General features: G+C 45.8%; 1 protein-coding gene across 15 annotated transcripts in view; it reads right to left on the reverse strand.

Annotated features, from left to right (window-relative positions):
- LOC132509720 (uncharacterized) overlaps positions 1-17,605 on the reverse strand; it is a 93,510-nt gene that overhangs the window by 38,670 nt on the left and 37,235 nt on the right. For 10 of the 15 annotated variants that reach the window (XR_009537123.1, XR_009537118.1, XR_009537128.1 and 7 more), the window contains one exon: positions 10,771-10,839. Coding sequence is in view for 5 of the 15 variants with exons in the window: in XM_060131073.1 (XP_059987056.1) it covers positions 10,771-10,839 (69 nt within the window). In the remaining 10 variants the exon portion in view is untranslated. Of the gene's footprint in view, positions 1-3,439; positions 3,475-10,770; positions 10,840-17,605 lie in introns of all 15 variants that reach the window. The other 5 variants (XR_009537126.1, XR_009537119.1, XR_009537122.1 and 2 more) reach the window with 1 other exon arrangement.

The raw sequence follows: 17,605 nt of genomic DNA on the forward strand, positions 1-17,605 counted from the left end.
CGGGGTATGGCCAGAGGGCCAGCCAGGGCCCAGATCCCAAGTCCCTGACTCTGCGGTAGGGAAGTAACTGGGAAACGCTGCCCACCGCCCACTAGCTGTTTCTGAACCCCTCACCTCCAGATCCCGCACGGCGGCTCTGTATGCTGTGCACCCTCCCCTGGGCTGCACTTCCCGGAGTGTTCGGAATAACACAGGCACGTGCAGTGTTAACAGATGTTCCCCAAAATAAAAGGTGCTTCTTGGTCAAATAAGTTGAGTGACGTTGAGTTAAACTGGTGGTTCTCAAGTGAAGGGCAATTTGCAAAAGGGAACATTTGGCAATGTCTGGAGATATTTTTGTTGTCCTGATTTGGGGGCAGGGTGCTACTGGCATGTGGCAGGTCGAGGCCTGGGATGCTGTCGACCGTGCTACAATACACAGAACAGCCCCCTACAGAAAACTCTGCCCCAGCCCCGCCCCAGGGCTCCCAGAGACCCTACACAGGCCCTGCCAGATCTCTCAGCATTCTGTACTATCGTGGTCTGTTTGCTAGTTGGTCTCCCCACTAGTCCCTGCACTGGACTATGCAGGTCTGAATGGCTGGGTTCAGATAGTCAGTATTTGGGGGAGAGAGGAGGAGAAAATATAGCAGAAGAGGACATCCTGGAGGGAGTTGCACTGGGTGGAGTCTGCCTCCTGGGGCATAACTCCTGCCGGCAGGATTGGCAGGTTATTCTAGGAGCGCTTCCCATCCTAGCAGCCCCCATCAGCTGCAGCTGGAAGGTGTGGGACTCAGACCCAGCCCTGACGAGCTGGACAGATCAGAGTCAGGGACGCACTGTGTGGGTGCTGGGAAGAGGGTCCCCTACGGCCAGGTTCTTGCCTGTTTTAATTTTCTCCATAGTAACCTTTAACAGAGCCATTCATTCATTCATTCATTCATTTAATTTGGCTGCGTGGCCTGGCACGTGGGATCTTTGCTCCCCCACCAGGGATCGAACCCGTATCCCCTGCATTGGGAGTGCTGACTCTTAACCACTGGACCACCAGGGAAGCGCCTCACATAGCTATTTTTAAGTTTATTTGTCTGTCTCTTCTCCTCACTCCCCTTCCCACCTCAGAATGTTGGCCCCGTAAGGCAGGGATTTTCATCTGCATTGCTCACTGCTTTATCCCCAGGGTCTAGAACGTGCCAGGCGCATAGTACGTGCTCCACTAAAACATGCTGAAGCAACAAACGCCGAGCACCCCCCACGCCCACCAACACTGGCTGTACAGATCCAAGTGCCTGGCGCTCGGCCAAATTCTGCCACGCTTGGTCCTTCCTCCTCTGCACCGGCAAACAGGAGAAGTCCCAGGAGCCGCCCTCCTAAACCATGCAGCATTTGCTCATGGTCTAGATAATTCCAAAGCTGCTTTAGGGGAAGGCACAGGAACTTCACAGGCACACCCCAAATCTTCCCTGAAAAATCTGGGATGATGGACTAACCACTAGCTGAGGGAGGAGGGAGCAGGCCAGGATGATGCAAAAGGCCAAGAGGCTGGCAGCCAAATGAACTGTAGCCAGTTGACAGGACAGTGGCCTGAACAAAGGCCTCGCTGCCTCCCGGAACTGTTGCCAAGCACTGTGACGCTCGGAGCTAATCGCATCTGAGTGTGGTGCTGCAGAGGAGGGCCCATATGCTGGCAGGGCTTCAGTCACTGCCCGCTTGCCTGAGGAAGCCCATTCATCATAGCGCAAGGCCAGCAGGGCGCTCCCAATTACACTCGGGGAGAAAGGACCAAAGCAGGGAGAGCAAGCGCCTGCTGGTTCCCTGGGAAACAAATGCAAGAAAATAAAAACCCATGGGTGGTAGCAGGTGCCCAGGTCTAGCCAGGGTTGCCAAGGAACTCTATGTTAATGGAGGGGGTCTGTTTACCCTCAAGACTGCGGCCCATAGCGCTTTTGTTAAACTTGGGCTCATGGCTTGGGCTATGGGCAGCAAGGCTGTTAGAAACCTGGGTTCAAATCCCAGCTGACCCTCCAACCTGGGGGTTCCAGGCTGCAGAGGAGCTATCCTTTTGAGCTCTGTGGCCTCAGGCAAGTGATCCATAAAAAGTGCACGTGGGCGAAGAGAGGGTGTATCTGCTCTGCTAAGCTAACAGGTTTATTGGAAGAATGAAAAAGCGGAAGGGCCTTAGGAACCATAAAGCATGGAGTACAGGTAGGCATGAGGGGACGCAACGGTGCTCTTCCAGGGAGGGGCTGTGTACAGGGAACAAAGGCAGCCGGGGGTGGCCTTCGGCTTCTTATGGAAACCAACTGGCTTTCATGGCACGCCCCTCATCTGCAAGAGATGCCTTTTCAGACCTTGAGGTGGTTCTTAGAGTCGCATTTAAAGCCCCTTAACCGACAACCTCATGGAGGCCTAGAGACACACAATTCATTTGGGTTATTGTGAATGATTCCTTTAGGCAGATAAATTTATAGTCAACTCGTAGTCACATAGCATTTGGTAGCATTTGGTAAAACTCATACAAATTTAATCCTTAAATAACACCAAAAGATAGGCATTACTATGCTCATTTTACAGGGTATAATTTTAGAGACTCAGAGAGGTTGGGTGAGTTTCCCAAAGTCACACAGCCAGTCTGTATCAGAGATAGGCTTTGAGTCCAGGCCTCTGATTACTGGTTAGATTAGTGCCGGCTGTGTAGACGTGACTGTCTCTCCCTCCAGAGTCCCCTCCTCCCCTTCTCATTTAGGGTCTTAGGTTTGGGGCCCACTTTTGTTGTTTGTATTTCTTAACCACATTCCCTGAAAAATCTAAGCAGAACTCTCTTTCGGAAGAGGATAGCCTGGAATAGAGAATTCTCCCTGGGAAAAACTAATGTTCCAAGAGCTGAGCCTGGGCAGCTTCCTTAGTGGGTGCCATTCCACTGTGGTCTGAGCGTGATAGGGCAGCTCACATGGTATGCAGCATGCCTGCCCTGAGGACCTACAACCCCAAGTAAGGCACACACAACTATCCCAACATCTATGGTGGCCTGAGAAGGTTGTTACAGTAGATCTCCTAGATACGAGATGAAAGACACACTCTCTCCTTAAAATCAGTACAGTTCAGGGAATTCCCTCGTGGTCCAGTGGTTAAGAATCTGCCTTCCAATGCAAGGGATGCAAGTTCGATCCCTGGTCAGGGAACTAAGATCCCACATACCATGGGGCAACTAAGACTACACACTGCAACTACTGGGTTCGCATGCTCTAGAGCCCGTGTGCCACAACTAGAGAGCCTGCGTGCCGCAACTACCAAGCCCGCACACTCTGGAGCCTGTGCGCTGTGACTACTATGAGAGTGCGTGCACTGCAACTACTGAGCTCGTGCACTCTAAGGCCGGCGCGCCACAACTAAGACTCAGTGCAGCCAAACAAATAAATCAATGAATAAATATTTTTAAAAATCAGTACAGTTCACTTACTTCCCTGTGGAGAGATTGTGTCTGGATTGTGAATGCTGAGAATGAAACAGAGGGAAGAGAACGTTCATTTATAATAAAGATAAAAGTGCTTTCTGATTTTTAAATGACATATTACCAATCAAGTTCACATCTATTACCACAATTAATCTTTACAATAGCCCTGTGAGAGCAGTTATAACCCTGTGAGGTATTATTATTCCCATTTTAAAGATGGAGGAAACTGAGGTTAAAAATTGCATAGGTGACTTGTCAAAGGTCACAAGGCTGATACATGGTAGAGATGGAACAAAAAGACCTGGTTCTTCTATCTACAAATTCAGGGCTTCACAGATGACACTTTTTACTTCCCATGGGTGAGAAGTTAATTAACAGTAAATTCAAAGGATGATTAGAACTAGGGACTTCTAATGGGAATCCCCCTAAATTCCTGGTAGCATCATTACTTGCCTCTTCTCCAAGAATCATAAAAGCACGCTAATGGCATCTAATCAGCCCTCAGCACAAGCCTATAATCGATATCACAGCAGATGATGACGGAAGGTATGTATTAAGAGACTCACCAGTAACTGCTTGAGGTTAGGGCTGCCTTTGCAGGCCTGGAAGGTTGCTTCAATGAGCTTTCACAGAGAAGCTCTAGGTTTCTTGCCTGCATGCCCAGAGGCATTTAAGAATAAGTATAAATCACAGTCCCTCTCTTCAAGGACTTTACAGTTTGGTAGGAAGCTGAGATTTGTTATGAAATCTTTAAAGGGCAATGTACAAAACAGAATGGAATTAAATGCCTATCTTTTTGGTTCACAGTCCAACAAGGCTTCTTCATGAAGGAAGTAGGTCTTGAGTGGGCTGAGAATGGATAGGACTTGGAGAAGGAGGAAGGAGAAAGTGTTTCCATTCTGATGAGGATGAGGTGCCAGCGGCAGGCAGGATGTAGGGGATGGATGTTTCCCAGCACCCTAGTCATCCTGCACACATTACTCGGGTCCTGGTAGAGCCAGGTTTTAATGAATCTCTAAGCCTTGTACCTGCTATGTCCTCTTCTGGAAAGAACCTCCCTCTCTTGATTCCTTGTCTCCTGATCTCTCATGCCCTATCTTCCTGTTAACACCTGTCAATTTAGCCTTACTTCTGCTGTGAGACTGTCTCTGATCTCCTGCAGTGCTTTGCCTTCCTCTTCATGGCACTGACCATGCTGCATGATGATGTGTTTGTAAGCCTGTGTTCTCCTCCCCATCATGACCCTTGAGGACCCTTCTGTTCATTTTTTCATGGCCATCTGTTGAGTAAATACAAATGAAAGATGGAAATGCAGATTGACTGAATGAACGAACCTGCTGAAAGAGACATATGGGCTGACACCTAGAACCAGTGGTGCCCTGGGACATTAGATGTATTATGTCTAATAAATCTGAGCGGAATTAATGATTCTTCGATGAATGAATGGTTGATGGATTGACTGGGTCATTATCTACATCATGAGGAAAACCCAGGATCATTATTCAGCTAACTTGGTTGACTTTTTCTGTCTTAACCTTATTTCTTGAAAGTTGGTGAGGCTGAGACCTGAGGCATCAGCAGAAGTCAACCCAGGGGAGGGTGCACAGCGTACAGAGCAGTCGTGCGGGACCTGGAGGCGAGGGGTTCAGAAACAGCTAGTGGGCGGTGGGCAGCGTCTGGAAAGGCAAGCGAGGGGCTGGAGAAGGGAGCCGGAGCCAGACTGTGAAGGGAATTCAGCAGTTTCCTGAGGACGATGGGATACAATCAGACCTGTAAGCGGGGAGTGTTGCAAAACTCTTTTCTTTTTTTAAAGAAAAAGGACCCCGACTGAAATGTGGAGAATGGATCAAGGTAGAGAAAGATTTAGAAGGCAGGAGCCTAGTTTTCAGGATGTTTCCGAAACTTGGGTATGAGATGGTGAGGGCTGAACTCGGGAGGCTGCTGTGGGGGTGGAGAAAAGCAGAGAAATTTGGGAGAGCTAAGGAGGAGAATGGACAGGACTTAGTGACAGCTGTGATTGACAGGTGGCCAGTTGTGCTGGTCATGGGGGTGGAGGCAAAGGAGTCGAGGATGAGAACGCTAAGGAGCCTGGCTTGGGAACTGGCGGATCCCAACTGAGATGAGGAAATTTGGGGTAAGAGGTACAGTTGAGCTGAGAGGGAGGAAATATTTAGTTATTTCCAGAAATTGTTCTATACGTAGACTTTGTAATGAGAGTCTTAATTATATGATATATATAGATGTAGGTATACATAGATATAGATATATTATGTTTTTTCAGTTAATGTAATAACATCTTCCCATGATATTACAGACTCCTCATAAGCATCACTTTTAATAAGGGGCAAGCTATAAATAAATATGCAAACTGTCAGAGAAAATAAGTCAGGTATGCTGATTGAAGAGGGTATTTCATAGGCTACACATGTGCAAGAGCAGGTTGGCCAGTCGGCGGGCCCACCAACAGCATTTTCAGAGCATCTTCTGGGAGAGGCCTCTTCCAGGTGCAGTGAGTGATACAAAGAACACATAAAGAGCCTATGGTTGTACCCAGGAGGCCCCAACAGACTCAGCACCAGCCAGGGTGTGGCCTTGGTCATAGACAGATAGCCTACAAAAGGGGCAAGGGACCCAGAGGGAAGTCCTGGCCTCTGGGAATAGGGAAGGGCAGGGGTTTGGGTGGGGACAAAGATCTGCCAAGAGCTGTGACTGTGAATGGAGTCTAAAGAAAATTTCCCCACTCAGCTGGAAAGAGAAAACGAGACTGTGCCTTTGAAAGTATTTTGTAATCTCAAAAGCTGAATACAAATTTAAGGGACTATTCATTACGGTCCACATTCAAAACCATCAATTTAAAACTGATGGAAGTTTTGCTAATATTCATCTATAAAGCAACAGGGGTGGAAAGGAGACTTTTTACTACACCCCCCTTTGTACCTTTTGAATCATTCAAGAATAGTTTTAAAAACTTCTTTAAATCTATGCAAACCAATTCTCTCTTATTCATTAACGGTAATGATGGAGAAACAAGCCGAATCACCAGGATTTTTTGACTTATCCAGAAATAAACCATAAAGAGAAGGCAATACTGCAACTCACAGTGACTTCCTTCATTCAAAAAGAATGATGCCCACTCGTAGAATAACATTAAGTGATCACATATTGAGTTAAAAGAAAATGAGCCAGAGTGGCTATGGGGGAAAAGGGCATTGCATTAATGTACAGGACTTGGATTCCAGGTGGGCTAAACTTCTGGGTGCCTCAGTTTTTTCATCTGTAAAGTGGGTATAACAAAACCTACCATGAAGAATCATAATGAAACTCAACTGAGATAACCTCTGTGAAGGCAGCTAGCACTTAATGACCTGCAACTCTGTACATGTTTGTTTGTTGAATCTTAGAAATACCAACTTTCACGTGCATCCACTGGAATGCTTTTGACTACAAATAAGAGAAAAACTTGACTACAATGTCTGAGGTAAATAGGGCCTATTTTTCTCACTATATAATAAAAAGTCTCTGTAAATAAGCAGTCCAGGGCTAGGATAGAATAGGATAAGTGAGCAAAGTCCAGATTTGTCCAGGACCATTCCTGTTTTAGCATCAAAAGTCCTGCATCTCTAGATACCCCTCAGTCCCAAACAAACCATGAGGTTGGTCAGCCTGGCAATAATCATCAGTGTCATCAGTGATGCCATCAGGAATCATAATACTTCATTCTTTTTCACTTGGCCCTTCTGACTATTGCTTGTTGCCTCAAGGTTGCAAGATAGCTACTGTGCCTCCAGGCATCATGGTTGCATTCCAGGTAGGAAGAAAAGAGAAGGGCAAAAGGATCAAAGGCTTTCTCTTAGAGAGGTTTGCCTCTTATTCTGGAGAGAAAGCTTTCCTTGAAGACACGCACTTACATCTCGTTGGCCAGAACTGTTTCATATGGCCACCCCTTGCTGTAAGGGTAGCTAGGAAAATTGAGTATGCATTTTGTTTCCAACCCCTCAGTAGAAGAAACCAAGGGGAGAAGGTCGAGAAAGGCTTTTGGGCAGCCGATCCACAGTGTCTGCTACACCCCTTCGCTCTTTATTTCACCCAGCCGATGTCGAGCGCCTGCTGTGCAACAGGCACTGCGCTAAAAACTGCAAAGGGCAGACAGACAATAAGACACGACCCCCACGCTGAGGAAGCTCATGGTCTGGTACAGGCTATGTCAGAAGGCAGCCACGAGAGAGTGGGAAGTGCTGTGTCGTCATATCTTGCCCAAGATGCAGGTAGGACAGGGTTGGTGGATTAGCCAGGTAACAATGAAATACAGTGTGCTTTACAAGTAAGGATAAACCCAGAGATGTGAGGGCAGGACTTGGCAACAAGAAAGCTCTGGGAAGAAGGGCCAGTGGGTGTGAGAAGAAGGACTGCGTGTGTGGGGGTAAGTACCTCTCATCTCTGAAGACAACCTGCCTCAGGTCTTTGCTATGACATTAGGAAGCCATTCCGAAAACAGCATGTGTCTAGGAGGAGCTCTGAGTGCCCTTTAAGCACACCCAACAAAGAGCTGTACAAATTCCTCATGGAGACACGTCACCTCAAGTAAACGAGATTCAAAATCTACCCTTGAGAAAGAGTAAACCAAATTTATATCCTCTGCCTGAGGATCCTGCTGGGTGCCCACGCCCTCACCTTACTCTCGTTTCCTACTCTTTTGGCCTCAGAAGCCAGCCCCCTCTTCATTTCCCAGCTTCTCAGCATCCCTCTTCCCCAGCGCATTGCCGGATCCTTCTCCAGGCCTGGACCTGGCCAGCCTCTGAACCAGGCAGTGCAGAGGCTGTGGACTCTGTGGCCAATTAGAGCCGGTGCCTGGTGCCAGCGACCTGCCCATGTTCCTGGAGAGCCCATGTCTCCTGGAGCACAGGAGAGTTCCTGCCTTAATCTGCTCTCAGGCTGAGCCACGGGAGCACACCTGTAACAGTCCTTCACATGCCTTCCATTATCTCATGGAAACATCCAAAAACAGTCCTTCAGGGTGGGGAGAATTATCCCCAGGTAGCCAGCGAAGAAGTGAGGCCAGGAAGGTTAGGTAAACTGCCCTGGATTACCCAGTCGCTTAGTGATAGAGGTGGGATTCAAATCTCGGTTGGATTCTAAGGCTCCTGCTTTCCCCACCAGCACCATTTCTCTATACACAGCCGAGCTCTCTCCCCAGCCCCCTTTCCCTGCAAGCTTGTCTGTGCCCAGACCCCTGGCCCTGAGGGCATCCTCTGATGGAGGGTCTTGATCACCAGAGTCTGTGATGAAGTTTCATTTATTCCTCCACTCAACAGATATTTGAGTATCCCCTATACGCAAGGTGTTGTACTGGGCTGTTGTGTTATTTTCTGGTTGCCTGAATCTGCCTATGGCTGGGCCAGCTGACCTCCAAGAATCACTGGCTGCCAGAGCTTGCTCGGTCCTCAGGGCACCATGGCAGAGCTGCCCGTGGCCGACTCAGACCAGCCCCAGTGGCACAGCTGAACCTCTTTCCATTTCCCCTGTGCATTAATGGCCCACTCGTGCCTTGCTTGTTTTCCTTTTCTGCCAGATCTGTTTGCAGTCTGGGCCTGGCATGGTCACATCTGAGCCTGTTCCAGTTATGACAACATAGCTAGTCACTGCTGTCACCAAAGTAAGGTGGTCAGAGGATGGGAAAGAAATGAAACAGCTCTTAGATCCATCTGATTCTTGATAAACACTATGGTGAAAGTGGAGATTAAGGAAGAATATATTTTGTCAGGGAGGAGCTGCCAATAATCACACTCTCTCCCCTGGGTGCGGGAGGCAGGGTGAGGGTTCCTAGGCAGGTGCCACGGAGGTTTAAGAAACGGAGACTTGCAGGAGTAAAATGGCCAACCAAGTTCACACACTGTCATTGCGTTTTCTCCTATTTGTAAAAGTAATACATGTTCACTGTGGAAAATTGGAAAATACCAAATAGTATAAAGAAAAAAATAAAAAGACTCTATGATACTATTACCCAGAGATGATAACCACCGTTAACATTCTGTGTTTACCTCTAGATTTTTTCTATGCATGTATATGGGTTTAGTCTGTACATACTGTTTTGTATTCATCTTTTATCACTTAACATTATTTGATACCACTTCCCCCTTGACACCAAGTGTTTTATAAAAACATCATTTTCTGTGGCTGCATAATATTCCGTTATATGGACATGCCATAATTGGTTCGACCTCCACTCTTGGCTATTTGGGTTGTTCCACCCTTCCATTTTGTCCTGTATAAATAATACTGAGATGAACATCTTTGTACATAAGTATTTGTGCCCATACCTGATTTTTTCGTTGGGCAGAATTCTGAGGGACAAACCACTTTGGCATGGTCTGTCTCTCTGCCCAGAAAGAAGGGACAGCGGGCACTAGTCACGACCAGGCTTCCTGATCAGCGGCTTTGGGGCACCCAAAGCGGGGGATGCTGAAGCAGGGGGCATAGGCACCTCAAAGCTTTGCTTCTCTTACTGTTTTTCTTTGAATGACCCCTGCTTTATTACTCAAAACTCTTTAGTTCAGAAATCTGCTGAAATCAACTCAAGCAAACAAAAGAAGTGGAGATAAGAATGTCCGGCAGGAACTTAGCCAGTCCTCAGAGAGGGCCTGGGAAAGAGGAATCCAGACTTCCTCTCCTCTCCCCATCTTCCCCCAGTTTCTGACTGAGCAGGTCTGGGGCAGGACGGAGAACCTGCACTTCTCATGTGTTCCTAGGTGATGCTGATGCTGCTAGCCCAGGGCCCATGCTTTGAGAACCTCTGCTGGAGTACAGCATGCAGGCTGGGGGCAAGGCAGACACCCTTCACGACTGCTACCACACCCTGCTTTCTGGGTGAATTCTGTCCTCTCATTGTGATCTTGCCTGGTGGCACCAAAGCAAGGTGGTTACCACCTCTTGTCAGAAAGAGACCTCCCCCAAGAAAGGCCCAAGAAGAAGAGAAAGTCGCTTTGGCCTTTCCCTGAGGTTATCTCTCCCTCAGGGCCTTTTCTGAAAATTGACTCAATCAATTCTCAGAAGTTCTCTCATAGCCAGACTTTCTTCCCTCTGGCTAATACCTGGATGCTGATCTGCGGTTAAGGTGGTCTCTCCCTCTCAAGCCACTCCCTCCAAAGGGTTAAGGTGGTCTCTCCCTCTCAGGGCTCCTCTGTTCCAGTACGGGACAAGCAGGGGTTGCTAGGGGAGTCCGGGGCTGGAGCCCACCGCAAGGTGTGGCTACAGTGAGGAGGGGCCCAGCCCTGGGTTCTGGGTTGCTTGGAGGCTCACTAGACAGTGACTCCAAGAGGCAGCCCACAGGGGGAACTTACCATCCACTGTGACGCCATAGAGGAGCTCAGGCTCTGGTGAAAACAATGAAGTGACGTTCGTGAAAGATCCTGTAAGATTATAAAGGAAGAAGCAACATTTATTGTGCTCCTACTTGTGCGGGCACAAAGTGCCTTATGTTGATCATCTAATTTAATCCTCCCTGAAAACCTATGAATGCAGAGATGGGTACCATTATTCCCAAAATACATGTAAGAAATTGAGGCACAGAGAGCCTAGGTTACTTGCTTAAGCTCTTAAACACTACTCTATAGCTGCTTCTGGGAGAAGCCTGAACACCAAGAAAGAGCAGAGGGGAGGAAACTAACACATATATTCTTTTACTCGATCATTATGTAATACTCTATAAAATTATCCCCATTTATAGGTGAGGAGACCGAAGCTTAGTTAAGAAGCTTCCCAAGGTCACATAATTGGTAAGTGGGAAAAGGGGCAGGCTTCAGTGGTGGCAACAGAAATAAACAGTCAAGTAAGGGTTCAATGCACAGAGATGGGCAGGCTATAAATGCCTGCATGAACTGACTCTGGGGGATTGCAAATGCATGGCATATTCTTTTAACAGACTCCTAACTGAACAATAAGATACCACATCTGAAAATTCTGACATGTGAAAATGATTATAAAATAAATATGCATTGAAAATGCAGGATATAAAACTATTTACAGAAAAATTCCAATGTACTATATCTTTTTTCCTATATCTATATCAAGACAGATATAACAGACTGGAAGAAAATACTCCATCTTGTTAAATAGACTTTTCAGGACAGTACAATTATGGATGATTTTTCTTTTCTTATTTTTTACTTTTTTTTTCTTTGTTTTACAATGGTCTTCTGTTATTTTCACAGCCATTAAAAGAAATCTTATTTATTTACACAGATGCAAGGGCACAGCTTCTTTCCTGACACCATCACCAGGGAGAGGATGAAAGCCTTATCCCATTCTGACCTTCTTCCTTTCCTACCTTCCTGCTTCATAAGTTGATTTTCCAAGGCTTTCCATTTGTGAGCTCTTGATGTTTAATGCACCTGTGAGTGAGCGTGGGGGGATGGCGTTTAATAGGATCTACTTTGAAGACCTCAGGTAGTGCTCTCATTTAGCCACACCTGGAAGCCCTGGTTTTCTCAGTGCTTTTCCCATCTAACCAGACTGTGGTGTGGTTTCCCCTGAAATCCTCAGCAGACTTCTGAGCACATAACCTTTAAGACTCATCTTGCTGTCTCTACCTCCCTCTGCCTTTAAATCATTGCCTGTGTAAAAAGTAAACCATGAAACTCAAGTTGAAGTTCCATGATCTTTAAAAGCTTTTTAAAATCAAACCAACCTGGAACTTAGTGATGTATAATGATAAAGTGGACTCCATTTATTTTTCTTTTTGTGATTTCACTCTCATACATTTCCACTTGTATTTGGAGGAGTTGAACACGTACGCTAAAGTGTTATTTTTAAAATTCTAGTTCTAGGGACTTCCCTGGCAGTCTAGTGGTTAAGACTCTGTGCTTCTACTGCAGGGGGCACAGGTTCAATCCCTGGTCAGGGAACTAAGATCTTGCATGCCACGCACGGCGCCGCCAAAAAAAAAAAAAGAAAAAGAAAAAATTCTAGATCTAAGTAAAAAGGAATCATATACAAAGACTGTCCACCAAAGATTGAAACAAAAAAGTAGCTTCAATTTAAAAACTAGTCCTTCAGTTGACTTAAAAATGAATTTAAACACTTCCCCCCTAGATTTGAAAAGTACCTCTCCTCCTCTTCTCTGAATAATTTTTTAAAAGGTCTTGGGTTCCATTTTCAAAATAAGTTCTATATTTCTAAGGGTGACACATTCCAAGTAACCAGAAACTGGCCTTGGCTTGGAAAACATCCCAGTTCTCATAAACATGCAATCACTAGTTCCTTTCAGGATGATGAATACTATTGATTGGCTCAGAGCAGCTTGTGACCCAGCAGTGGTATTAGACATTGGATATAAAACATCTCCTTATGAATTTTTAATTGGCTTGTGTGTCTGGAGAACTGGGCAGCTGCTTCCCTTCCCTGAGTGCTTACTCTCCCTGCTCGCCCTCCCTCCTCCTCTGTGTCCCAGGGCTGATGATGCCATTCTGCAGGGCCGCATTATTGGATCAGAGCGATTAGCTGTATAGCCTAATTTTCTGAGTCAAAATCCAATTTCTTTTTCAGGTACCACAGGCTTACGAGTAGTCATGTGCTTTTTGTTTTGCGATGGCATCACAGGATTACTAGCAGATGCAGTAAACTGAAGTCATTTCTCATTAACTGTATTCCTCATGATACTAAGAGAATGTGTCACTCTGAACTTGCATCCTCGAGCATTTTTCAGGAGAAAGAGTGCTTTCAGAAGCTCAAAGAAAAGCTGACAAAAGCCAAACTCTTGAGAAGCACTGTGTCAGGCACTTTCCAGTACCTTAGCTCATAATTCTCATAACAACCCCAAAAGAGGAGGAACATTATTCCCCCTTTTACACTGGTAGTAACTGAGTATCTTAGAAATACGGTAATCTCTCAGAATTCACGTGGATTTATCAAGCTCACACTGAAATAGGTGGCAAGGTGAAACCCTGGAACTCCAGACTTGATCAGGTGGCCAGAGCAAACCCAACCTTCTTCTAAGAGAACAAGGAAAGCTTCACTCAAAGCAAACTGTTCCCCTGCCACATCTCCATTGGTTAGATCTGGACAGAGTGAAAGATTCAAGTTCTCATGTCTAGAAATAGGGCTGTAGTCCCATTAACATTTGTATCCAGGTGAAACTGAATTAAAGTAAGCTTCAAGCACCAATTGGGAGGAGAAAATAAACAACACAAGGTCAGCAGGTAGTCTGGAACAGGGAGGGGTAAGGTCTCCAGTGGCGACTGGGTAGGGTGGAGGGTGGAAGGCCCTCTCCTTGGTCCTGCTTTCTCTGTAAAGCACGGAGAGAGAGCCTGTGAGAAACCTGTAACACACAGTGAGTGAGAGCTCTGAGTCCCTACACTACGGCTGACTCTTGCCAAATATTTTGTGGTACACTTAACTTAAAAGGAGGAAGAAAAAAATAGAGGAATCAGAAAATGCCCCATTGTAAATGAAAGTGAGAATTCTTCCTGGCTTTAGCCTCTGCTAAGGGAATCTAGATTCTACTCAGGAACAGAGACCACTTTTCACAAAATGTATGGTTTTGGTTCATCTCATTGACAGCAACCTGCCTACCTGAGCCATGAGCCCATAGCTGCCAGAAACAATGATGCCAAAAGAAATCTTTCTCTATCTCCAGGGTGTTCATCACCATAGCACAACTGCACCATTTGCTTCTGAGTCTTGGATACAAAATTTTTTTTCTTGTCTTATCTTTTAATTAAAAAAAATCATTTTGGGCTTCCCTGGTGGCGCAGTGGTTGAGAGTCCGCCTGCCAATGCAGGGGACACGGGTTCGTACCCCAGTCCAGGAAGATCCCACATGCCGCGGAGCGGCTAGGCCCGTGAGCTACGGCCACTGAGCCTGCGCATCCGCAACAGGAGAGGCCACAACAGTGAGAGGCCCATGTACCACAAAAAAAAAAAAAAAAAAAAAAAAAAAAAAAAATCATTTTATTTTACTTTGTTTTTTTTTGTTTGTTTGTTTTTATTATTTTGGGTTCTTGTCTTAGATCATTCAGTGACTTGCTGGGTGACCTTGAGTAAATCCCATCTTCTCTGTGGTCCTCTGTGAAGGGGCTCAGTTGGAATGACCGTAATCGATTAGTTATGTCTGCCATGGGTGCTGCATTAGAAAGTGGTGATATAAGTGTTACATATTAGCCTTTTCTGAACTGGGTGATCTTAGGTTCCTAATTCTCTGTTGGGGAGTAGATGGAGATAAGCCTCTGAGGAGCAGTTAGTCATGGCCTGGAGCTCAGTGTAATCCTGAGGTGAGACAAGGCTGTTCTCACAGCCTCAGAAAAGTATGCTCTAACCTATTCCATTTTAGAAAAGCTGAGTGGGTGACTAACCTTTATTGCTTCCCTTCTCTCACCTGCCCCCCCCCCCGTTATTTCTCTCTCCATAATCCCCTTAGGCATACCCTGGGGGACTCTAGTGTCAATGTAGGCCTGAGGGAGGAGGTTCAGCAGACATCGGGGGAATATGTATTAGTTTTCTATAGCTGTGTAACAACATAACTGCAGACTTAGCAGCATCCAACCACGCATGTATTATCTCACAGTTTCTGTGAGTCATGAGTCAGGCCATGGCTTGACTTGGTTCTCTGCTTATGGTATCACAGGGTGCAGCCAAGGTGTCAGCCAGGGCTGGGCTCTCATCTGAAGGTTTGACTGGAGAGGGATCTGCTTCTCCAACCACTCATGTGGTCAAGCCATTCCTTGCAGTTATAGAACTGAGAGCTTTAGTTTCTTTGCGAGCTGTTGGCTCAGCTCCTCCTGAGGATTCACCCACTATTCCTGCAACGTGCCATTCCAGCCAGCAAGGGAGAGACTCCAGCCAGATGGGCTCTACAGTCTTATGTGATACAAATTTGGGGGTAAAACTGAAGACCAAAAACACACATCCACCTAGCTAGTCCCTTCTCCAGAGTTGAGATGATCATGCTGAGATGCCTAAGAAGACTATGTTGTTTTTGCTGCTGGACATTAGGCCTTTTCCTAGATCCACCCCTTGAATTTATACATTAAAAATCCCATATGACCCCAGAGAAATCCCAAAAGTTAGTTATCTGATCCATACTGAATAGAAATGTCATGCTGTGGATTCTTCAAAACTCATTAACCTGACACCTTCATTGGAATGGTTGTGATTTTCTAGACAGCAGCTGTTAGCACATCCATTTCACAGATATTAAAGACTGATTGGATGACAGGATTCTTTGCCACTCTTCACTGAATATCTCATACTAATTACAGTTTCCAAGCCTTCAGAACTTTCCTGAGAATTTGTGTTTATTGGTAAACTTTTAATCAAACAAGATGTGCAAAGTACCGCATTAAGCTCAAGGATGTCATTCTGGAATATCACAGGTGAAAGAACTCGCGTGAGTCCTCTAAATTACTGCCTAGACCCACAGTCCTCAGTCTCAGTGGACATCTCTGCTTCTCATTTATCCTGAGGAAATAGGGCCTGTGGTAGAATATTATACAGTCACTTCCTTACAACCATGCTCTCCTGAATTTTGGAAGCCTCGTTTCCCTGTATTTTAGACTTAGTGGAGTAAACAAGCTAATAGTGCCCCTCGAGAGAGAGTTCACTAGTTAACACCCAGCCCTAATGTATTTTATACTTGGAAGGGATCTTAGCAGTCACTTTGCTTAACCCTAATATTAAAAATGAAATGGCTCTTAAGAAAAGGGTCTGATATCAAGTGGTATTAAGAAGGATAAAGTTCAACCAACTTCTTTGAATCACATGGGTCTTCAAGGAGCACAGTCTTGGTCTCATGACAAAGATGACAAAAGATAACAAGGCATCTGGGGAGGCTGTTGTACCCTCCTTGCAGTTTGTGGGTAAAAGAGTGGGTGGATTCTGATGACTATGGTGAGCTCCTCCTTCTTCCTATTCCAAAAAGGTGAATAGCCAAGCACTGCCCGATCTTGGGAGGGACTTTCACGTGAAAATCATAGATTGTGAACATGTATTTATTTTTTATTTTGGCAGGAAATGATTTTCCTAACCAGTGGTGTGACCATGACAAAGAAGAATAGTTCTGCTTTCAACTCAGAGAAATAGTGGGGGAGAGACAGAAACAAGCAGAAAAGAAACAATTTCTTCAGGCTTTAAGGAGGGGTAGCTATTCACGGTCAATGAATAGCTTTCAGGATCACCTTTGTAATCTCGTGCGCCTTTAAACCCTCCACATCCACTGCGGTCACAAGGGGATTTCGCTGGCCCACAGGAAGGCAGTCCTTGTGCTTGTGTTGTCTTCAAGGGGGTCCCACAGGTTGAAAGCTGCCTCCTCTTCCCCCCTCTGACTCATTAAAACCAAATTCAGTTTAGGGACATCTCTCCCTATTCCAGCCCCTCACTATTCCAGGTTAGAAGCTATCAGTAGACTCATCCCACCATGAAGCAGAGACCATACTCGCCCTCCAGACTCATCCCTTAGCCAGATCCCAGTGCCTGGCACAAAACACGGGGTCAGTGATGTTAAGGAACCAAGCTGATTACTTCTGGCTCTGCTCTTTGTATGGTTCTTTGCTGCTTCATATGTAGTTTCTCTCAACTTGCTGTCCTTATATTTACACTTCTGCGTCTTCTTCCATGGAACCCAGTCCATGCTGCTGCTCCAGGAGGTCAGCAGCAACTATTTGTTGGCAACAGACTATATCACGGGACTTTATAGACAGATAGACGCTCAACAGCACTAGTGTGTAGTTTGAAAATTTGGGCAAGTTATTCACTTAATGGTGGGGCATCTACAAAGAAACTAGTCAAACACCTCTATCTTTTCTCTCTCCTCCCTCCCTTGCCCACCAAATTTCTTGAGAGAGTAATCTTTACTCCCTTTATCTCATACCTTGTCCATTCAAATCTGATTTTGTTTCCTACACTCCCTCCACACATATGTAGACGCTGAAATGCTCACGCTAACTGCCAGATGTAACAGCTTTTCTTGAATTCTAGCCTCACTAATCTTCCTAATGAATTTGATGCAGCTGTGAACTACTCTTGAAAATTTTCTCCCTTTGTGGAGCAACTGGAATACAGTTTGCCTCCCAACTCTAACTTACTTCTATCTCCTCAGCTGGCTGCTCTTTTGCCTCATTTAAAACACAGGTATGTCCCAAGATTTGTCCTCAACTCAGTTTCTCTTCCTTTTGTATACCTCCT

The sequence above is a fragment of the Lagenorhynchus albirostris genome, chromosome 2, assembly GCF_949774975.1.
Source record: "Lagenorhynchus albirostris chromosome 2, mLagAlb1.1, whole genome shotgun sequence".
Classification (NCBI taxonomy): domain Eukaryota; kingdom Metazoa; phylum Chordata; class Mammalia; order Artiodactyla; family Delphinidae; genus Lagenorhynchus; species Lagenorhynchus albirostris.